A 23,262-nucleotide genomic window follows, 5' to 3' on the forward strand; every position below is an offset into this window, starting at 1 on the left:
ATATCGAGAGGTTGAAAACGTCAGTGAAGACACTTGCTGGTTGGTCAGCGCATGCTCGCAGTAATATGGCTAATATTGCTGTAATTGTTGGAGAGAAAATAGAAATTCAATATAAAAACATAGATATTGTGATGTATCCAGTCCACATTGTCAGAGTATTTCAAGTCATGATGCATGACACAAAAACACATTACTTTCCTATGGCTATAAAGTTGCAAAAGTTCCAGAAAAGTGATATTTCACGTACCTCGTGATATCCAGTCAGTGATCTATCACATGCATCAAAATCATTGAATCAACTGAACTCCTGTCAAAGTCACGCCCACACTGACTCGAAGCACATGATTAGGGGTGTTTACCTGCGTGCTATGCGTTGCACTGGCATACAGCTAATCTAGCTACTGCATGCTAACAAGTCTCTCGCTTTATATTGAGGAAAAATACAATACCACAGTGAAAGACAGTTAGTCAGCCAAGTATCGGACAATATACATCGCATCTTCCCTGGATTACTGCGCGTGAGGAGATCCATCCTTGCATTTGTGTGTAACGTTAGCTAGCTTGCTAGCTACTTAACATCAAGCTAGCCTGTCAGACGGGCTGTTCGAAAGGTGGGGAGCCTACTTTGCTGAATTTAACGACGCTCATCATTCCACATGTTCGCCGCTGGTATAAGGTTAACAGTATGGATGTTGTCAATATACTAGAATTTAATACGTGAAATGTCATCGACCCACATTGTCTATTACTACAGGTGACCGCTAGCTAGCTCTGTTACAGAGCGTGCCCTTCTGTCTCATGCCGAAACAGAGCTAGCTTGTTGTCACCTGTAGCAATAGACAATGTAGGTCGATGACACTTCATTTATTCAAATGAAATTATAGCATATTGACAACAACCATACTATTAACCACTTAGCAGCGCAGAACATGTGGAATGGCTAACTTAGCTACAGTAATATCCCAACCAAGAAAAACAAGTCTTGGTCTGACAAGGAAGTGCTGCACTTCTCTGACTGTTTTCAGGTTCAGGCTCGTTATGATTTGACAGCTAGTTAACAGTTGATTTACTTTGTCATGCACTGTAACGGTCTGTTGCAACTCTGTTTGTATCCAGCATAGGACATGTCATGTGGCTATTTGCGCTAGTCTTAAAGTTGCCACATAAAGTGATGCAACTGAGCTAGTCATGATGTTACTGCACATCATCGCCAGTGAGAATATAATGGAGATTGCACTGTTTTAAGCACATGAATAACAATCACATTGTGTTGGTGTTCTCTCCATTCGTCCGACTATTACCATATACTACATTCTTTGACATGTCAAACATGCATGTTTTCTCTCTTTGCAGTGTGGTGAGACCAGATGAACACGTTTTAACCCTCTCTGACCACCAAATGAAATCCTAAATATCTCCAGTCCCAGCCTTCAGACAGGCACTATGGAGGAGTCAGATGTGGAGCGTGAGTGACCTCTATTCATAATCGTGTCCTTATGCCATTACCTCTTTTGATATTGGCTTTCCCTTGCATGCTGTTTGGTGGTATGAATAGACCCCAGGTCTCTCATTTGTGTCTCACTCCTCCATGTCTATTCTGTATTCTCTCACTCCTCCATGTCAACCCTGCTGTCTTCTCTCCCCGTCAGAGGTGACCCTGGCCCTGCTGGATTCAGCCAATGACAAGGACCCAGTGGTCAGGGAGCAGGTCAGGAAGTCCATACTGACCCTGGGGAAGCAGCAGCCTAACAAGGTCCTGTCCATGTGCCAGGACTACCTGGTCAAGCACCCCAAGGTCAGACACCACCACTACTACTGCCACTTACTGTTGATTAGCTACTGTGTGGAGCAGAGACTGGAACACTATAATAGAAAGTCCCCAGTCTCATTAGCAATTCATGCTGAACTTGATGTGGGACAGTGTATGTGGTCCATGTTTGTAGTCTATCTGTGTTTGTATTTGTGTTGAGGTAGGTGGTGCTCAATACTGGCCTACGTAAACATTGCTCCATGTTAAATTAATATAATCTTCTTACTACCAAGAACCAAGAAAATTGTAATACAAGCCTGATGTTTAAAACCTACTGTAGCAGTCATATGTTTCCATTGTACTTGAATAACAGCATAGATTTCTAGTTCTGTGTCGTTCTCTTAATTTCAGCCATTTATCTGTCCTGTCACCATCCTTGATGTAACTTTCACTCTCAGAACATGGGAAGTGGAAGTGTGACAGTGAAAGGGTTCTTGGATATGAGAAGGCGGCTACTGTACTATGTGTGACCATAGCCCTCTGATGCAAGGGTAATTTCAGACAGCACCAATGCTGCTCTGTGCTGCAGATTTCCTCACAATGCTGGAGAGAGAAGGTTTTGAGTTTTATTAGTCATTTGCATGGGATACGCATGGTATACATCGTCCAATGAAATGCTTACTTGCAGGTTCCTTCTCGACAGTGCAACAACAATAATAAAAGATTGCATTAGGATGTGATATGTTCTAACATGAAGAAATAACACACATCCTTCCAGAAGCTGGAGACCTTATCATCACTTCTCTGTTGACTGGGACTCTGCATGTGCTGCTCCAATGACATGAATACAAAAGAGATGGTGAAATATACTGTATGGGAGAGACTTTTCATACAGGCCACTGTGTTGACATTAATGCATGTAGACTTAAGGCCTGTGTTTTGAAGTGAATTACAATGTAAATGTATTTTCCTGCAGCTTGTCATTGGGCACAGAGTTGTCATACTGCAGACGATTGAGCTGATTGTGAAGACCAAGATAGACGATATCAGTTACCCGAAAATCAAAAGCATAATTTCTTTGGCCTCCGATGAAATGACCCGATCAAAGGTTAGATTGTTTCTGATGATTGTTATTTGGTCTCATCTGAAATACAGTTGGTCATTCAATTTCGATGCTTTTAGCCTAATATTGCATGTAATCTAGTTATTCTTCTGAGAATGTACTTGATTTATCAGTGGTTCTACTTTGTTCTAACATTGAGGCCATTGCATCAATCAGAACACATGAATAGTATCTGTTTGTTTTCATGTAATACAAAAAGTACGGCCTAGGGTTTGATTCAACAGCTCAGTTTTCATGTTTTTACAGGATGTTGTACCTGATTGGCAACAGGCAGCCAGCAATATTCTGGTTGCTGTGGGAAACAAGTACATCAATGACATCATGGAGGAAATCCTCAGCAAGTTCCAGCCAGGGATCCTCCCTCATTTTTTTGTGGTCCAAACATTAGCAAGCCTCTCTGAATCCAATGGTAGGCAAACACCAGACACAATGGCAAGCGCACTGTATAGAGCTGCCTAAAAGTCTAAATACTTAGGCTGCTAACATGTGTCCTTTATGTCCTGTCACATAGCTTCTGAGAAGCATTTGTTTGTCTTTTTACAAAGACTCCTCAGTGTTTTCAAATTGTTTAGATATCTCTTGGCATTGTAATAGAGGTAGAGTCTAACGTCTAATCTTACTTTTGTTGACAGTTTATGGTATGGTGCCGTTTCTCAATGCCATCTTGGGCACCATGCTCCCTATGCTTGGCATGGCCAAGCAGGACAACATGAAGTGGGTGTTCTCCTCCGGTAGGACTAGATGCACTATATCCAACATACTGCAGCATTATATTTTATTATTATTATTATTATTATTATTGTACATGGTTAAACATGCATTACCAGACCCAGTTTCTAGACCTTCCTTCCATCTCCCAGCTCTGTCCCACTTCAGTGAGAGTATTCTGGAGTACCTAGCCAACCTGGACAAAGCTCCCGACCCGACGGTGAGAAAGGACACGTTCTCCAGCGACATCTACGCGGCCTACGATATCCTCTACTGCAGCTGGCTCCAGAGCAGGGAATCCAAGGTACATTACATTAAGAGGAGCAGGAAACCAATTTCTCCTAATTACATTTCTGTCTCAACGGTCCCTCTGTTGTAGGGATGTCTTGATGAACGCAACCCCTTCGACGGTGTGCTGGTATTTATAGGGAAGGGAGGAGAGAGGTCCACAGTCAGGTCAATGACTGATATTAGATGAATAAAGACATTTTAGGAGAGTTTCCCGGACATATTTGCCTGGTTAATACTCAGCAAGGTTATGCAGAAAGGTTTTCTTGTGGTTTTTGAGTAGAGGACATAATCACAGTACAGGTTGGTCTAGGCTTGTGGGAAAACAAATATTCCCTTATCTGTAATCTGGTCATAAACTCTGTATTCCTCCATTTTGGTTATGAAATGATTAGCCACAGAGCAACTGCAGCATAACTGCTGCTCTCTTTATTTTTGAGAATGCCAAAAGTAAGATGACTCCCCGTCTCTGCATTGGTAAACAGATTTCTGCTTCAGTTAGATGTGGACTCGGTTGATTGAATCTTTTTCCAGTGATTGTCTGTGTCCCAAATGGCATTGTATTCCTTAAATCACGTGTCAAACTAATTCCATGGAGGGCTGAGTGTCTGCTGGTTTTCGCTCCTCCCTTGTACTTAATTGATGATTTAAGGTCACTAATTAGTAAACAACTCCTTACCTGGCTGTCTAGGTCTTGAGAGGAAAAACCAAAAACACTAGGCCCTCCGTGGAAAGTTTGACACCCCTGCCCTATAGAGTGCACTACTTCTGACCAGGACCCTTAGGGTTCATAGGGTTCTGGTCAAACCTGATTCTGCTGTATCTGATCAAAAATAGTACACTGTAGAGAATAGGGTGCCATTTGGGACGCAGTCCTAGTGTGGTGTTTCTCTCTCTCTCTCTCTCTCTCTCTCTCCCCCCTGGCTGGGGCTGTAGCTACAACTAACTGTGGTGTTTCTCTCTCTCTCCCTGGCTGGGGCTGTAGCTACGACTAACTGTGGTGTTTCTCTCTCTGTCTCTCTGTCTCTCTGTGTCTCTGTCTCTCTCTCTGGCTGGGGCTGTAGCTACGACTAACTGTGGTGTTTCTCTCTCTCTCTCTCTCTCTCCCTGGCTGGGGCTGTAGCTACGACTAACTTTGGTGTTTCTCTCTCTCTCTCTCTCTCCCTGGCTGGGGCTGTAGCTACGACTAACTGTGGTGTTTCTCTCTCTCTCTCTCTCTCTCTCTCTGGCTTTGGCTGTAGCTACGACTAACTGTGGTGTTTCTCTCTCTCTCTCTGGCTGGGGCTGTAGCTACGACTAACTGTGGTGTTTCTCTCTCTCTCTCTGGCTGGGGCTGTAGCTACGACTAACTGTGGTGTTTCTCTCTCTCTCTCTGGCTGGGGCTGTAGCTACGACGAACTGTGGTGTTTCTCTCTCTCTCTCTCTCTCTGTCTCTCTCTGTCTGTCTGTCTCTCTGTCTGTCTGTCTCTCTCTCTGTCTGTCTCTCTCTCTGTCTGTCTCTCTCTCTGTCTGTCTCTCTCTCTGTCTGTCTCTCTCTCTGTCTGTCTCTCTCTCTGTCTGTCTCTCTCTCTGTCTGTCTCTCTCTCTGTCTGTCTCTCTCTCTGTCTGTCTCTCTCTCTGTCTGTCTCTCTGTCTGTCTGTCTGTCTCTCTGTCTGTCTCTCTCTCTGTCTGTCTGTCTGTCTGTCTCTCTCTCTGTCTGTCTCTCTCTCTCTCTGTCTGTCTCTCTCTCTGTCTGTCTCTCTGTCTGTCTCTCTCTCTGTCTCTGTGTCTCTGTCTCTCTGGCTGGGGCTGTAGCTACGACTAACTGTGGTGTCTCTGTCTCTCTGTCTCTCTGTGTCTCTGTCTCTCTGTGTCTCTGTCTCTCTGGCTGGGGCTGTAGCTATGACTAACTGTGGTGTTTCTCTCTCTCTCTCCCTGGCTGGGGCTGTAGCTACGACTAACTGTGGTGTTTCTCTCTCTCTCTCCCTGGCTGGGGCTGTAGCTACGACTAACTGTGGTGTTTCTCTCGCTCTCTCCCTGGCTGGGGCTGTAGCTACGACTAACTGTGGTGTTTCTCTCTCTCTCTCCCTGGCTGGGGCTGTAGCTACGACTGACAGTGGCAGAAGCAGTGGGATGCATGAGTCACCTGATGGCCCATGATAAACTGGAGGAGCAGCTTCCCAAACTCATTCCCACAATCCTCTCCTTGTACAAGAAGAACACGGAGCATTACGTCATCAGTAAGGTAGGTCGGCCTCTAATGACCGCTGCTGGTGTTCTATACAGGGAATAAAGTGCTGTATGTGAGACACCCAGAGAGTTCAGCAGTTTGCCTGGTCCAGATCTCTGTGTGTGTAATAGTTTAGCTAACTCTTCTGACCTGCCAGTGTCCTGTCAAACAGGTAGGGCCCCCCTGGGAGGTAGGGCCCCCCTGGGAGGTAGGGCCCCCCTGGGAGGTAGGGCCCCCCTGGGAGGTATGCTTGTCATGTTCTCACGCCAAGACGTCTGGTTGTCTTGGCATAACCATGGTAGTTAGCTGTGGAGTTGACTGAAGCACATACTGATTCAGACCAGGATACTGTGCAGTCTGGCCCTATGCTATTTATGTTGATTGGGACTTGCATTTCTTCTTTAATGGAGTCATACTCTCCCAGTCATTCATCAGTCTTGTATCAGTATTTTAGTCTAGTCAGTTTCCCAACATTGTGCTCTGCTCACTAATCAGCTCATGTTGTTTTCACCTCCCCTGCAGAGCCTGTGTCAAGTTCTGGATGCTTCTGTGAACATGGGCAGCAGAGTTCTGGAGACTCAGATCGACAGCCTGCTCACTACTCTAAACCAGCAGGTACGGCAAAGTGACAGTCCCCTGATGGCACAATGCAATGTTGAGGGAGCTAGCATGCAAGCATTTCACTGCACCTTTTACACATGCTGTAAACTGTTGATGTAACTAATAACATTTGATTTGAAAGTACTTCCTTGAACACACAAAGCTTCTTGTCACTCCGCCTGGGCTGTTTGCGCAATGTCAATAGGATGTTTCTCTGTATTTAGCATAGCTAGTAATACTAGAGACTGACTATAAGGTTTCTCTATAATAGGATACATAATAAATCACTTCCTGTTCTCACATGGTTTGTCACTCACCCTATGTGACTTTGAAATGTCCATGATGCATTGGTTTGATTGCACTTAGGTCAACATCAATTAGATTGACTCAATAATAAACTTTTCAATATGGATTGGTTGATTTGTATGAATAATAGTTCATGTACCTACATGTACAGTAATTCTCATTTTGCGCCCCTCCAGGTTTGTGCACCTGTTGACTACAGCAACCCACTGACGGTGAAAAATCACAACGAGGTATTGAGATGCTTCAGCATTCTAGGTTGGTTTTCTGTTCTTCAATAATCCGTGCGTGTGTGTTTTGTTCTCTGGGTTTATTGGATTGAGAGGTCAGGGTTGTAGTCATTTAAGTAAATGTTACAGATAGAAATGCATTGAATAGAATTTACACGATTCTTTATTCTACATAACAATCACAACTGTTCTACCCAATAATTTCTACTGGAAGGTTCTAGAACAGGCCCCTTGACCTGGTCTTTGTTAGACCAGTCAGTGGACCAGTGTGAAGTTTTAATCCAGTAGTCATTTGCTTCCTGTTGGGGAGGGAGGGATTTAAGCAACAGTCCCCCTGCCACACAGACACTGCAGCAATATGCCACATGTCTGTCTTCACTGCTCTTCCAACTTATGGAGTTTGGATTGAAGACCTTATGGCTGCAACGTGTAGAAGGGTTTTATGAGGAGCTGGTCCTCACAGTTTGGACTGTGAGCATTCTGTGTGCTTGCATCTAAATATTACTGTCTGGGCCTATATAATTTTTTTTTTTTTTTTTTTTTCAGATCTGGGTAATTTCCTTCACATTGTATAATATAAAATGATCATGGAATTGTAGAATATCAGTATTAATTGGTTCTGTTACCTACATGGTACAGTACTAGGCCTATATACCATGTTCAGAGTTCCAGACTGTTTTCCCTCTTCAACCAATACAAGACTCTCTGTCTCATGTGGCACCCTACTCTCTATATAGTGCCCTGGTCAAAAGTAGTGCACTGTATAGGTAATAGGGTGCCATTGTGAACAAGGTCTTTGTTATTCTAGAACTCGGAGCTGCTGCAGAGAAACTACATGATGGACACCATGTCCTCCTGTAATGAGAGAATCCATGATTTAGATCTGAGATGGTGTGACTTCACTCAAAGGTAAATGTGTTTAAACTTTAAACAGTGGTCTGACTCTGTGCCATACGCTTCCTTCCTCCTCAGCCAACACCTTCCCAGACCGGCTGGTCATGTTTGTGCTTCAGAAACTGGAGAACAGTAATGAGAGGATCCGTATGGGCTCCCTGGCCGTGCTCCGACACCTCATCAACTCCTCCAGTAAGACTGCTAGTTAGTCTGGCTCGGGCCTGTCTGCACAGGACAGGAGGCACTTACTGCAGTGTATATATAGACACCACTACAAACGAATACAGTAAATATATAGGCACTACTACTAACTTACTATAGTCACTACTCACTACTACAGTATACATAGACGTTACTACAATATATACAGTACCAGTCAAACGTTTGGACACACCTACTCATTCAAGGGTTTTTCTTTATTTTACGATTTTCTACATTGTAGAATTAGACATCAAAGACATCAAGACATCAAAACTATGAAATAACACATATGGAATCACATAGTAACCAAAAAAGTGTTAAATTAAAATATACTTTACATTTTAGATTCTTCAAAGTAGCCACCCTTTGCCTTGATAACAGCTTTGCACAGTCTTCGCATTCTCTTAACCAGCTTCACCTGGAATGCTTTTCCAACAGTCTTAAAGGAGTTCCCACATATGCTGAGCACTTGTTGGATGCTTTTCCTTCCTAAAAGGCACCTAAAGATTCTCAGACCATGAGAAACAAGATTCTCTGGTCTGATGAAAGCAAAATTGAACTCTTTGGCCTGAATGCCAAGTGTCACATCTGGAGGAAACCTGGCACCATCCCTATGGTGAAGCATGGTGGTGGCAGCATTATGCTGTGTGGGTGTTTTTCAGCAGCAGGGACTGGGAGACTAGTCAAGATCGAGGCAAAGATGAATGGAGCAAAATACAGAGAGATCCTTGATGAAAACCTGCTCCAGAGCGCTCAGGACCTCAGACTGGGGCGAAGGTTCACCTTCCAACAGGACAACAACCCTAAGCACACAGCCAAGACAACGCAGGAGTGGCTAAGGGAAAAGTCTTTGAATGTCCTTGAGTGGCCCAGCCAGAGCCCGGACTTGAGCCTGATCGAACATTTCTGGAGATATAGATGTGCAGCAATGCTCCCCATCCAACCTGACAGAGCTTGAGAGGATCTGCAGAGAAGAATGGGAGAAAGTTCCCAAATACAAGTGTGCCAAGCTTGCTGCGTCATACCCAAGAAGACTCGAAGCTGTAATCGCTGCCAAAGGTGCATTAACGAAGTCTGAGTGAAGGGTCTATTACTTATGTAAATGTAATATTTCAGTTTTTTCTATTTTGATAAATTAGCAAAAATGTCTAAACCTGTTTTTGCTTTGTCATTATGAGGTATTGTGTGTAGATTGATGAGGGGGGGGGGGAACTATTTAATACATTTTAGGATAGGGCTGTAACAAAATGTGGAACAAGTCAAGGCTTCTGAATGTTTTCCCAAGTCACTGTCCATGGTGTGCTTCACGTAATGGCACCAGTTGGATTTCATTTAGCGGTTATCCCTTGTCCTAACAGTCGACACATCTTCACCACTTTTACTTACTCGACACACTTCCCACAAACACGTCACTTGCAGGGGACACAGGTGTCTTGGGTTCTGTTCTTTGTGCATCCGTCTCCTCCCTGGGAGCTGTGTGCAATTTGCCTCGTGCAGAGGCTCATGGGGAATCTTTGCTGCTGCCTTGACTCTCATGTCTCTCAGGTAGCCCGTATGTCAGACTCGTGATGAAGTCTCTCCTGGGCATGGTGTTGTTCATGCCCTTCTTGAACAACGTGTGTGTTGACAGCAGCCAAGTCAAGCATGTTGTAAAACACAGCAACAGGCCAGCGGCGGCTGCTTCCTTTCAGAGTGCAGCCGTGCCATCTGATCAAAACAGCCACACCAATTTATGGTGGAAAACCATTCAAATAATGATATGCCCTCTGAAAACTGGTTCTAACTCCAGTTCTGTTGGTGATATTAACATTCTAACAACCACAGTGTCTTTTTATATAGACTAATTTCAGGCAGGTCAAGGATGGGGGGGGGGGGGGGGGGGCATGACTTAAATGGCAGAGTAATAAAATACATTCATGAACAGTCAAAATGACTACTTTAGCAGTTCTAGTGTTATTTGAACCTGTTCTCTGGATTTGAAAGCATCACTGGTACTTACAAAGGACTTGTTTGATATGAAATGACCTCATGATGTTACTCAAGGCTTTCTGTCTGTGATCTAGCATCCATTATGGAGTCGAAGAAGCTTCTCATCCTGGCCAGCATCAGACAACCACTGGCTGACCACAGCAATAAGGTAACCTCATGCCATGTGTAAATATTAAACTGTTACAATTTGGCTCAGTTTTCTCTCCTGAAAGGCATAGAAAATAAAAATGAACCCAGTTTCAATGACCCATATCCATGTGCTGTAAAAAAAACAAAAAAAAAACACTTTTCAATTGGGAAACATATCACACATTATGGGCCAATTTCCCAGACATGGATTAAATCTGGTCCTGGTTTGAAAATCACTTTCAATAGGCTATAATCTCCATTGAACACGTCTTTTAGTACAAACATGCTTAATCAGGGAAACCGGTACTACATGTTTTCTTATTGTTGTATTGTTCGTGTTTTGCTTGACCTCTGACCTCTGTCTATCGTTTCCCCCTGCAGGTGAAGAAGAGGGTTGTCCAGGTGATCAGTGCCATGGCTCACCATGGTTACCTGGAGCTGGAGGGAGGAGACCTGCTGGTCAAGTTTATCATCCAACACTGTGCTCTCCCCGACACCTACTATGTACGTTTGTCATATCTACAATCCGTTTTGGTCTTAAGACATTATCCTTGGCGAGGGATTAGCATGACATTGTAGATGGTGGATCAGTTAAAACTACTCTCTGACTTGTATATGGTGGTCCGTGTGTTTCTTAAGAACTGTTTGTGGGTTTGGTCTGTTGCAGCGTCCAGGCCAGCGCCCCAGTGACCCGGAGGAAGTGACCAATGAGGCGCTGCGCAGCATGTGTGACAACACACTTCACCTCTTCACTACGACCGTGGGACGGCTGACTGACGTGAGTCTACTGCATGGAGATAAGAATCCTCTCTCTCTCGCTCTCGGCAGGCAATCTATCACCTGTTTTCTTCTCTCACATTAACATTATTTATCTGATCAGCATATTTATGCACAAACAACATATTTTGTTGTTCATGGAATCGTTTCAGGTATAGAGGCAGTGAACAAATGACATTTTAATGTTTGTTCCTGCTGTAAAAACGGCTTTCGAATACGTCGAAGCCAAGTCACACTTAACACCAAACATAATACCGTTTATGAGAAGAGGCTGAGGGTGGAATTGCTATAATATGGAGTTTTGTGTAAAGAAGCTCAGTCAGTTCATACTTTCCTATCATCAGATGTCTTGAGGGAAAACCGGCTCACATCCAAAGACGGCATCACCCTGTCTGTTTTACAGCCAGTCACTCTGCTCTTAGTAACTTGTTCCTTTGAGGTTCCCAACATCAACACTCTCTCTGAGATGACATGTCTCTTGTATTACTTCCCACTGGAAGCTATGAGACAAGGCATTGACAGAGACTGAAGAGAACAATGATTTACCATTCCTTCATGGGATTAAATCTCTGCAGAATTGGGTTCAAATCATACATTAAATATTTTGATTTATAGTTCTGGGTTTGATTTAGGCTGCCTAGAACTCTGGGTTTGATTTAGGCTGCGTAGAACTCTGGGTTTGATTTAGGCTGCCTAGAACTCTGGGTTTGATTTAGCATGCCTAGAGCTCTGGGTTTGTACTTTTGTGTACTTTTGTGACTATTCTATTGGTTCAATTGCACCAGGTGAACTCAATGTTGTGATATTACTGTACATCTGTCTCCCTGTGGCAGGTGCTGTGTTCCATGCTGTACTACCTGTCTGTCTGCAGGTGCTGTGTTCCATGCTGTACTACGCTGCAGTCTGTCTGTCTGCAGGTGCTGTGTTCCATGCTGTACCTGTCTGTCTGTCTGCAGGTGCTGTGTTCCATGCTGTACTGCTCTGTCTGTCTGTCTTCAGGTGCTGTGTTCCATGCTGTACTACCTGACTGTCTATGTCTGTCTTCAGGTGCTGTGTTCCATGCTGTAATACCTGACTGTCTGTCTGTCTCTTCAGGTGCTGTGTTCCATGCTGTACTACCTGACTGTCTATGTCTGTCTTCAGGTGCTGTGTTCCATGCTGTACTACCTGACTGTCTATGTCTGTCTTCAGGTGCTGTGTTCCATGCTGTACTACCTGTCTGTCTGTCTTCAGGTGCTGTGTTCCATGCTGTACTACCTGACTGTCTATGTCTGTCTTCAGGTGCTGTGTTCCATGCTGTACTACCTGACTGTCTGTCTGTCTCTTCAGGTGCTGTGTTCCATGCTGTACTACCTGACTGTCTGTCTGTCTTCAGGTGCTGTGTTCCATGCTGTACTACCTGACTGTCTGTCTGTCTTCAGGTGCTGTGTTCCATGCTGTACTACCTATGTCTGTCTGTCTTCAGGTGCTGTGTTCCGTGCTGTACTACCTATGTCTGTCTGTCTTCAGGTGCTGTGTTCCATGCTGTACTACCTGACTGTCTCTGTCTGTCTGTCTTCAGGTGCTGTGGTCCATGTTGTACTACCTGACTGTCTGTCTGTCTTCAGGTGCTGTGGTCCATGTTGTACTACCTGACAGTGATCCTCTGTCTGTCTCTTCAGGTCCTGTGGCCCATGCTGCTGTACTACTTGACCCCAGGTCAGTACTCCAACGCCACCACACCGCTCTGTAAGAGCCTCACGCTGCTGGGAACCAAGAAGAGAGCCTCCCAGGAGCCCAACTTCAACATCGACTTCAACGAGCAAGGTAGGTGTCTTTTAGAAGGAGCTCCATTTACTAGGTGTGCAACAGAAATGTATTTTTTCTATCCTGTCCTCCCTGGTAGACAGTTACAGTAGATTCATAAACAGTACATTACATTCATATTAACAAGCCATTATGATGTCATCACGATGAGCCAGGGGGATCTGACCAATGAGATGAGGTCTTTTCCTCCCTCCCTTTTCCACTCACTGTTTCCGTATTGGGATTCGGCACACAGGCCCTTTAATGTAAACCAGATGGTCGCGGCCCGGGCCCACTCCTCGTCAGCACTTCTTTAATGTAAACCAGATGGTCGCAGCCCGGGCCCACTCCTCGTCAGCACTTCTTTAATGTAAACCAGATGGTCGCAGCCCGGGCCCACTCCTCGTCAGCACTTCTTTAATGTAAACCAGATGGTCGCAGCCCGGGCCCACTCCTCGTCAGCACTTCTTTAATGTAAACGAGATGGTCGCAGCCCGGGCCCACTCCTCGTCAGCACTTCTTTAATGTAAACCAGATGGTCGCAGCCCGGGCCCACTCCTCGTCAGCACTTCTTTAATGTAAACCAGATGGTCGCAGCCCGGGCCCACTCCTCGTCAGCACTTCTTTAATGTAAACCAGATGGTCGCGGCCCGGGCCCACTCCTCGTCAGCACTTCTTTAATGTAAACCAGATGGTCGCAGCCCGGGCCCACTCCTCGTCAGCACTTCTTTAATGTAAACCAGATGGTCGCAGCCCGGGCCCACTCCTCGTCAGCACTTCTTTGGGATTGGGATTTTTTTTTAATTTTTATTTTTTTCTTCGTTGAAACTTTATTTTCTACAGCCATTTTATTCTCATTAAAGGACCGTTGGTCGGTTCTTAGAGGCCAGCCAGACCAGAGTGTCTGGTTCTGATTAGCTGAATGAGAAGCCACATTTATCACTAAATAAAGCACTAGCGTCGGCTGGGTCTTGAACTGTAAGGTCATTGTTTCAATGATTAAGCTCAACTCTTTGTGGGGAGAAGTACGAGCCTGGCCACTTAATCATTCAGTCATTCATTATAATGCTTAGTCTATCAGCCTTGTTTACTCATCTGTTTCTTCTTTCTAATTCAGTTAATCTTCCCTCTCCACATATACTGATGGTGCGGCTCTTGGTGAGTATGAAACCCTAATGACATGCCACTTGAATGCTCATAGATTTCAGTTTGCTATGTGGGTGTTAGAAAACTTGAACTTGATTTAAACCCCCATGAAGTATGATCAATGTCTCCAGTAATAGCTAGGCTATTTCTTTGTCTTACCTGTAAATCGGGATGTGCTTGTGTGTCTCAGGTGAATGGTTCGTTCCCGTTCCGGAGTCGTGGCCATGGTGCACCGTCTCTGTCTCTACTGAACGTTATAAGTCCTAATATCCACCCCAACGCTGAGACACTCTGGGAGAAGGAGATCCCTGCTCTCCTCAGCTACCTGGAAGGTAAAGGACCTCAACTCAATGACCCCAGAGTCTTATAACCTGTAGCGAGCTATGTCTGTGTGTCAAATGGCACCCTATTCCCTATGTAGTGCCTATGGGCCCTGGTCAAAAGTAGTGCACTGAATAGGGTGCCATTTGGGGCTCATCATATATATATATATATATATCTCCAAAGCAGAAATAACCCTGAGCGACTTTTATTGCTCCTGCAGTATTGACAGCTTAGGAGGCTGTGAACCTCGTTTTAATATCCGTGGTTTAAAATAGTTCTTCCTCCATGTATTCTACTGAGAACTGACATCAATAAAGACGCATGCTTCTACCACAACAGCTGCAGTTAAGGGACATTATAAGTGATTCACAATTTTGAAGGCAATATTTTATGGGCTATATTTTTTTTGGAGATATAACTTTTTATTTAATTTTTTTGCAGTGGGCCATTTTCATCTTTCCATCATAAAAATACATAGCTTGGATTGAAGTAGAGCATAGGGCATTAAAACTGATCTTAAATCATTTTAGCTCTTTGGTCAGTTTTGGAACGTGCACAGAATATTCTGCTGCCCTCTTTTGTAGTTGTTTTTTTGTCTGGGAGGAAGTGCGGCGAGCGAGGTCTGAGTAGTATGGTCTATTCTTCTTTACAGAGTCTACCCCAGAAACACTAGACAACAAGAAATGGGAAGAGAGTCTATTACAGGTATGCCCGTCTTTATCTAACATCCTCTTTGTCTGTCCCCACAACACTGTCAATAAGTCACTATGGTGATCTTTATCTAACATCCTCTTTGTCTGTCCTCACAACACTGTCACTATGGTGATCTTTATCTAACATCCTCTTTGTCTGTCCCCACAACACTGTCAATAACAGTCAATATGTAGAATAAGGTTTGTCCCAAAAGGTATCTTGTTCATTTTATAATACACTACTTTTGACCAGGGCTCTGGTCAACAGTATTGCACTACATAGGGAATACGGTGCCATTTGGGATGCATGCAGTGTCTGACGCACAAAGCGTTGGATAAGAAGTGTTTTCTGTTTCAGTCACAAAGGGATTTGATATACAACATAATGATGTGGTCACATGGCTGTGTGGTGGGGTTTTGTTTGGACATATACAGTTCCTAGCCAAGTCCCTGGTGGCCATAGCTGATGACAAGTGGAGCTGTCAGCTGGCTATAGAGGCCACACGTTACCTGTCCACGTATAACCAGTCCCTGGAAGAGAAGGTTAGTGAACACCCTCATCCTAACCTCTCTTCAACCATGAGTAGGGCCAAGAGTTCTTCATGACCTGACCAGGGAGTTCTCCAGTCTTCACTTATAGTTCAGGGAAAACTCCTAGCCCTAACCATGAGATGTAACACATTGTATTTATGTCTCTTTAAACATGATCTTATTTAAAAATACCTCAAGGAACTCTTCTGAACCTGATAAGCGTTAACAAAATCTTATTAAAACAATATATTCTACAAAGTATCCAGGTTGGTAGAACCTCATAATCTTAGTAAAATCTTAGTAAAATAATATCTTCTACGAACTATCAAGGTTTCTCTTCTTGGCTTCATGGCTCTTTCCACAGCGTTTCCTCTACAGGTGCGTTGGAGTGACCCTACAGCAGTGTTCCAATAAGGAGGTGGTCCAGAAGCAGCTCCAAGAGATACTGATCAGTGCACGACACAACGACGCCATCGAGAGAGCGGTAAAACCTCTTAGTCCCCGTTTGAGTCAGGCCATGATCCTCTTGATAGCATTTGCTTTTATTTATCATCATATGTTCAGCGTGACCTGTGATGTAATTGTCTGCGTAAGGCAGGGCAGAGCGTCGCCGGGCAGAACAGGGATTCTTTGTGCAGTTTAATTGCCCAGTTAAGACAGTCTTGTGACAAGTAGTCTTTAGCCTTTGCTTATTTTCAAAGGGAGGTCACGTCTGCCTTCCTAAGCTGTAATTTGTGTCTGGAGTTAAGTTTCCCCCTCATTTCCGTTGTATTTTAACCAGATGATTAGGAATTGTGGTGTTTTTAGTCTTTAGGCCTAATAGAGAGTGGTTGTCAAATTGTAATGCCGGTGTTAATGATAATCTAGATGTACTGTTTGGTCATAGGAGGCTGAAGTGTCCCTTAAACTGTGCTAATAGGGTGTGTTTGGGGTAATGGGTTTCCCAGGGTGTCGCCATGGGGATCGGGCTGTGTGCAAGCAGTCATCTCGATGCCACTCTGGCCAAACTGGACGACTTCGGGAAATCTGACGCCTTCAAGAAAGCCTCAGGAATATTCAGCCTGCTCAAAGTTAGTATGCTATTCGTGTTTTTATTTTCATCGTAGCGATAAACACAAACTTGGCAATGCCTGCCTGCCTTGGAGGTTCTATCTACACTGTACAGTCAGCAATTTAACACATTCAGATTGAAGATTTTATGGAGCTTGTTGATTTCTTTCTACTACTTTGAGCATTTGATTGAGCCTGCCTGGAGTGTCAGGTACAGTAGGCACGGTTTGCACTTTGGGGACTATTCCATTGGTTCCATTTTACCAAACAAGCTCGATCAAGCCCTGCTAAAGTATTTTTAAAGGAAACGTTTACAGGTGTTGATAAACTGATTTTAATTAGCCTAATTTATATTTTTGAAGGTTTTTATAAAGTTGACATTAATTCCACATTGAAATAGCTTTTTAGTCCGCTACTAAGCTCAATCTACACCATAATCCTCCCATCTCTACCTCCTCCTCCTCAGGACAAGAATGACTTGGATGTAGAGAAGATGAAGAGCACGCTGATCCTGTGTTACGGTTACGTAGCGCTCCACGCCCCAGAGGACCAGATCCTGTCCCGCATCGACTCAGACATCCTCCGCAGCATCAGTAAGCACTTCAACACCAAGGTAAGGAGCTAGGACTTGAGAGACACAGTCACATGATTGCTCCACCACATCCCTTAATTACTCCACCACATCCCTTTAATAAAGCTAGTCCACAACGTTTTGATCCAAGAGTGAATCTCTGTCAGGAAGGCCTGGATGAAACAGACAGCCAGCATCTCTCAAATGTAAATAGTTCTTTAGATGTTGTCATCAGTCTCAATGGACCCGTTTTGGCCTTCAGGGCACATATTCACAAAGCGTCTCAGAGTTGGAGTGCTGATCTAGGATCAGTTGTATCTTTTAAATCATAATGAATAAGAGGGGGGGACCTGATCCTAGATCAGCACTCCTACTCTGAGACACTACAGGCCCAGGCCTTCATCAGCATAAAGACAGAGTTAGTTAGGCTGTTACCTTTGGCTGCCCATACTGTTAGAGTACAGAGGCTGCCAGGGACGACCTGTTAAATACCCCCACATGTCCTATAAAGAGGTCTGGCCAGTCAAATTAAACCCCACTCCCATCTCCAACCATCCATTTACCCCCCATTGCAGAGAGAGAAATAATCACTGAGCGATACCCGTCGCTGATCACCACATAGCACTGTGTTTTACCATCGCCTTGTAATGTTTTCCCCTTCCTCAATGGCAGCGTTAGCTAGCGTAGTCAGAATAGCTGCAGCTTCACATTATTCCTGAAAATCTATTTTTTACCGTTCTCCGTTGGCCCAGTGAGCATGCTTGGGTTGGCGAGGTACCGAGTGACCTCACAGAGAAGAAGTTCTGTGAGCATGCGTGGGTTGGCATGGTACTGAGTGACCTCACAGAGCAGAAGTTGCGATAAGGCTGAGTCTGATGGAGTTAAAAGACATGCTGGTCAGACAGATCCATCCCAAATGGCACCCTATTCCCTACATAGTGAATAGGGTACCATTTGGGATGGACACAGACAGTTGGTTAGGCTCACTGCTCACAGTTACATACTGGTGGTTATATGGTTAAAACCAACGATGGGTCATAATTGAGGCATTTGAAAGGTACATAAAACCACACAGCACAAACCACAGTGAAAGGAACGTGTGATTATATCAACCAGTTGGAAAAGTCACGCTACGTTGTAGTGTTTCAAATGTCTCACTCGTAGCATTCAGGAGGTCTCTCTGTCTCTCCATGGCTACAGATGAACCTTGTTTATATCCTCAGGGGTTCTTCTCCTTTAGCCGCCGGCCATATGCTTAAGCATCACAATGACTGTCTGAAAACTAGCCTCCATAGTTTTCTTTGTTAAACTGCAGCCTTCAGGGGCCGCTGCCAATGTACACTATGACCTCCAGATGTCCACTTGAACTGGATCATGGGATTTTATGTCCGTGGTTAGGGTGGGTGATTGGACGGACGGACACACACACACACACACACACACACAAGGTGTTTAATGTTAAGAAGCCGAGTCTATATCCATGGAGTCGTTTGGGTTCCACATGGGGCTCATTTAATTGGCTACGTCTAGTTGGCTAGCACTGGAACATTTGCTAACCTTTTTACTGCAATAAGGATATAGAGGTTGAGTTCATCTGTATCTGTGAGACATTTAATGTATCACTGTCCCATACCATGGTTAACCATCTAAACGGGGAACACTTTCATGGTAAGGGCCTTCTGTAGTGTGATAACATTTTCTTAATGAGGGGGAAGAGCATATTCTCTTCTCTTTAGGGGGAAAGGATATATTATTGTCTAGTAGTGTTCACTTGTGGATTAAACTCCTTGTTGCTTTTATGTTGTGCAGGTTCTGGGAATTAAAATAGAGACCAAGGTACCGTGACTGGACCCTAATGAAGGATCCTCTCTATCTCTCTCTCACTAAAACTCTTCTAACAATCTCTTCTCTCTAGAACGCTGCTGCTTCAACTTTCTGAACTTTTAGAAGTAAATGGCTCTAGTTGAAAGATCAGCACCACATGTAGTTATGATGGGAGGCAGTGTATTTGTTTGCCTCTGTTTCAGAAGTTCAGAATGTTTAGTGCTTTTGAATGCCCTCCATGTCCTACTAACACGGTATGACACTATGGTGTTTCTCGGGCCTTGTGGTTTCCTCCTTCCCTTTTTGATCGAAGACACACACCAGCTCTTAGGTTGTGATGCTAAATCAGATGGTGGAATTTGATGTTCAAATTCTTTTTTCCCCTTCCAGATCGCAAAGCTTACATTTCTGTCTGACATTTACAGTCTCCAAATCAAGGCATGGATGATCATTCTTTAAAAATACACCCTCTACTTTTTGATTGTTTAATTCATATTGACCTGTATCTACACACTGATTTTTAAGCCAACTGAAAAGTAGTAAAATTCATCTTCAGTAGAATGTGACTTACCCAACCATAAGCTGTTGTTTCTTATGCCATGTTCTGAAACCATTCTATTGGTGACATGCTCTTATCAAGTTTAACATCATCTCTTTATGGACCCCTGACATTTTCAACAACATGTTGAAATCCTTGGTCCTGCTCTAGGCTATCCAGCTATCTGTAGGTGTTTTATAGATGGCATAGGGAACTTTAGAATCATAGGGTAAGTGACTTGTCTGTATGCTTGAGGGCTGCACTATACAACTAATATTTGGTTGTCTTGCTCACAATGATGTGAACAAACTAAACCTCGGACTGCTATCGCCATGAACACAGTCTGAGGCTGTGTGTTTGTGTCTGTCTCCCTGTGTGTGTGTGTGTGTGTGTGTGTGTGTGTGTGTGTGTGTGTGTGTGTGTGTGTGGTGTACGCTGTATTTCCCCCCCCCCCCCCCATCAGGACCTGACCATGAAGCTGAGTCTGATTCAGAGTGTGGGGCTCATAGCCAAGGCCATCAGCACCGTCGTACGCAATCAGGGCTACATGTTTGTCCGCAAGCAGGAACTCATGGGAGTCATGATGGTCAGTGTTTGTCACCTGTTATGTCATGTATCTTATGTCGTTGTTAGGACAGTGTTATGTAGCCCTTATGATGGAGGGTTACATTAAATGTTACTGGATTTAGATCACACCAACTGTAAAACGTTGTTTATGACTGCTGTTATGTCTTATGCAGCTGTTAGAAAGGCTTTATGATATGAGGGCTGCTACAGTCAAGTGGTTCTGATTTGTGTTGACCCATCTCAATATCTTCCTTTTATTGAAGGATTTTATCAAGGCAGAACCCACGGATGCCATGCGGACTCCGGTTCGCCACCTTGTGATGACCACGTGTGCCAACCTCATGTATCCTTTAATGCCCAGAGGTGTGCTAGTGGGTTGCATATTGGAACAGAGCCCAGAGATGTCAGCCATAGACTGTCAGCCTGTCAGGAGCTTGTCAGTACCAGGTGTTTCATCTTCCTCTCGGGTTGCAAAAATCAGGGAACTTTCCCCAAATTCCCAGGTTTTCCAGATATCCTGGTTGGAAGATTCTGGATATTCCTTCCCTCCTGATTCCAGGAATCTTCCAACCAGGATGTCTGGAAAACCTGGGCAGTTTTTGCAACCCTAGCCTCTACTGAGTGACATCATTGATCCTTAACCCCGGGTTGACCCCAGTAACCTGGAGCCGGCGCTGACGGAGAATGAGAACTTTGATATGCTGCGGACGTGTCTGAACGGTGTGTACGGCCTTCCCCCGGTGAACACTCCGGACAAGGACAGGGGAAAAGACGAGGAGGTGCTGGAGCCCCAACAGAGAGAGGTGAGAGATGAAGCTGAAGCATCTCAATACCTCGTTGGGATTTTTCACCGTCAGTGGGTTGCTGTAGTCAACAGGTGCACAAACCTGGAGGGGGCGCAAAATGAGAATTACTGTACATGTAGGTACATTAACTATTATTCATACAAATCAACCAATTCATATTGAAAAGTTTATTATTGATTCAATCTAATTGATGTTGACCTAAGTGCAATCAAACCAATGCATCATGGACATTTCAAAGTCAGTGGATTGGCATAGGGTGAGTCACAAACCATGTGACTAAAGCAGGAAGTGATTTATTATGTATCCTGTTATAGAGAAACCTTATAGTTATGTTCAACTTTAGGACACACAGGAACAACCTCAAGTATACATATACTGTATACACAGCCCTTCTCTCTGTGTGTAGACATGCAGTCATCTCAGCAGAAACATAAACCTGCACTTTGTTCCTTCACACTCATTTTGTGAAAGTATGAAACAGGGTGTTCGCTGGTCCTTAAAAAAATCTCATTCATTTATCTGATTTAATAAAAGGCCTTAAGTCTAAAAATGTCTTAAATTCAGTTTTCAAACGTCTTAAAGAATGTGACGGAGATGACTACACTGTTTTATATTGTGCTTCTGCGTAATTGTTGCCACTGCGGCAAAACACCAACGTTAAATAACAATCGAGCCGCACTTTCAAGATGTTAGAGGTGTGTGTGTGTGTGTGTGTGTGTCGGACCGTTGCCAGAGGAGAGAGAAGGTAGCCTATACAGTCAGACAACAACCTCATCTGGGATGATAAACCGACATTGTCCTTCTCTTACCTAAGAAATGTTGGTGATTAGGCTACACAATGTTCCTGCAGATTGTTTTGGTTGTAAAAACATTTTTTGCTCAACAGTAATGTGCGTTAATCTGCTTCCTGAAATGAAAGTATCTGCCCTGTCCCTGTTTGGCTGCTGGCTCTCGCTCCTTCCCCCTTTACACACAGAGTGAAGGGAGAGATGCGTTCTGAGAAGAGCAAGCAAACTGACAGTTGAGCAACATTTTAGAAATGTAATTGTGGGAAAGACAGTTGTTTTAAAACAACTATTTTTACTGTTGTTAAGAGTAGAGTCTCAGCTTTGTGTATACTGTAAAAATAATTTCTGTCAAGATAGAGGAAATGACACCACTTTACAAACGGCTGATGAGCCAGTGGAACGGAGTGGAGCGTACCATTTGGGGTGAATACAATGGAATATTTTTGTAGGATGTTACATTTACTGTTGGATCAATTGCATTGCTATCCAGCAACGATATCATATTTAGAGTTAGCACTCTAGCTAATGTGTTTTGAGTTCCTACTTCCTCGGGCAGCAGGTAGCCTAGCGGTTACAGGCCCTAAATAAACAAATATACCAAAGGATTCTGGTTTCAATACCCGACAAGGTGAAAAATCTGAGCAAGGCATCTCAACCCTAATTAGCTCCAGGGGTGCCGTACTACTATGGCTGACCCTTTAAAGCCAACACATTTCACTGCACCTATCTGGTGTATGTGACAATACATTAGATTTATTTGTATCATTATGTAGCATATAGCCTAGGCCAATACACACACACACATGCAGACAAATAAAAATATCTGATTATTCTGGATCCTATTTTGTTATTGCACATCAGAATAACTATCATGCATTCCCTGAACATGTTAGATGAAATGTCTATAACAAGGTCTGTCTTTGTACTGGATAAAGTCCGTCTTAGAGCCTTCCCTCGAAGTACAGCCATTTGATCCTGGATTCACTGAATGAGTTATTATGTTTTTTTGGTTGTCGGCTAATGTTCTAGTCTTATCCCATAATTCTTATTGGATAATACCTCCAGCAGACCTACTGGGTGTGTAGACTTTTGTTCCAGCCCGTCTAACACGTCAGATTCTACAAATCAACTGCTCAACAGGACCTTGTTAATCTGACTCCGGTGTGTTTGAGCAGTGCTGAATCAAACACACCCAGTGACCACATGTTTATACACTTACTGTGCTGTATATTTGACTTTAAGGATTTTTTCACAGTGGTATGGTTATGTTCAGTATCATTGGAGCAGGTATAGGTATGGAAGCCTGAGTTCTGGACACTTAGTTTGTGATCTAGCTAATGATTAGCCCATTGGGGCAGATGGGCAACCCCATGCTTCTGCCATCTATAGCCTAGCAGCCCATCATCATCATTTTTATTGAGTGGATGGAACATAATGA

The 23,262-nt window shown here is 43.9% G+C and overlaps 1 protein-coding gene across 2 annotated transcripts in view; it reads left to right on the forward strand.

Annotated features, from left to right (window-relative positions):
* The first annotated feature begins 329 nt into the window (after nt 1–329).
* The window catches only part of LOC106605968 (maestro heat-like repeat-containing protein family member 1), a 37,151-nt gene continuing 14,218 nt past the window's right edge, over nt 330–23,262 (forward strand). Inside the window, exons 1-26 of one of the 2 annotated variants that reach the window (XM_082959878.1) lie at nt 330–611; nt 1,354–1,465; nt 1,650–1,795; nt 2,727–2,858; nt 3,120–3,282; nt 3,506–3,604; nt 3,734–3,885; nt 5,954–6,094; nt 6,602–6,694; nt 7,162–7,240; nt 8,185–8,298; nt 10,371–10,444; nt 10,807–10,929; nt 11,093–11,203; nt 12,864–13,008; nt 14,105–14,145; nt 14,324–14,465; nt 15,110–15,162; nt 15,585–15,692; nt 16,045–16,164; nt 16,628–16,750; nt 17,197–17,343; nt 19,111–19,137; nt 20,127–20,249; nt 20,494–20,573; nt 20,889–21,033. In XM_082959878.1, coding sequence (XP_082816004.1) covers nt 1,444–1,465; nt 1,650–1,795; nt 2,727–2,858; nt 3,120–3,282; nt 3,506–3,604; nt 3,734–3,885; nt 5,954–6,094; nt 6,602–6,694; nt 7,162–7,240; nt 8,185–8,298; nt 10,371–10,444; nt 10,807–10,929; nt 11,093–11,203; nt 12,864–13,008; nt 14,105–14,145; nt 14,324–14,465; nt 15,110–15,162; nt 15,585–15,692; nt 16,045–16,164; nt 16,628–16,750; nt 17,197–17,343; nt 19,111–19,137; nt 20,127–20,249; nt 20,494–20,573; nt 20,889–21,033 — 2,703 coding nt within the window. In that variant the 5' untranslated portion in view covers nt 330–611; nt 1,354–1,443. The remainder of the gene's footprint in view (nt 612–1,353; nt 1,466–1,649; nt 1,796–2,726; nt 2,859–3,119; nt 3,283–3,505; nt 3,605–3,733; nt 3,886–5,953; nt 6,095–6,601; nt 6,695–7,161; nt 7,241–8,184; nt 8,299–10,370; nt 10,445–10,806; nt 10,930–11,092; nt 11,204–12,863; nt 13,009–14,104; nt 14,146–14,323; nt 14,466–15,109; nt 15,163–15,584; nt 15,693–16,044; nt 16,165–16,627; nt 16,751–17,196; nt 17,344–19,110; nt 19,138–20,126; nt 20,250–20,493; nt 20,574–20,888; nt 21,034–23,262) is intronic. The other variant, XM_082959879.1, reaches the window with a different exon arrangement.

Source organism: Salmo salar, chromosome 02 (assembly GCF_965601325.2).
Source record: "Salmo salar chromosome 02, fSalSal1, whole genome shotgun sequence".
Classification (NCBI taxonomy): Eukaryota; Metazoa; Chordata; class Actinopteri; order Salmoniformes; family Salmonidae; genus Salmo; species Salmo salar.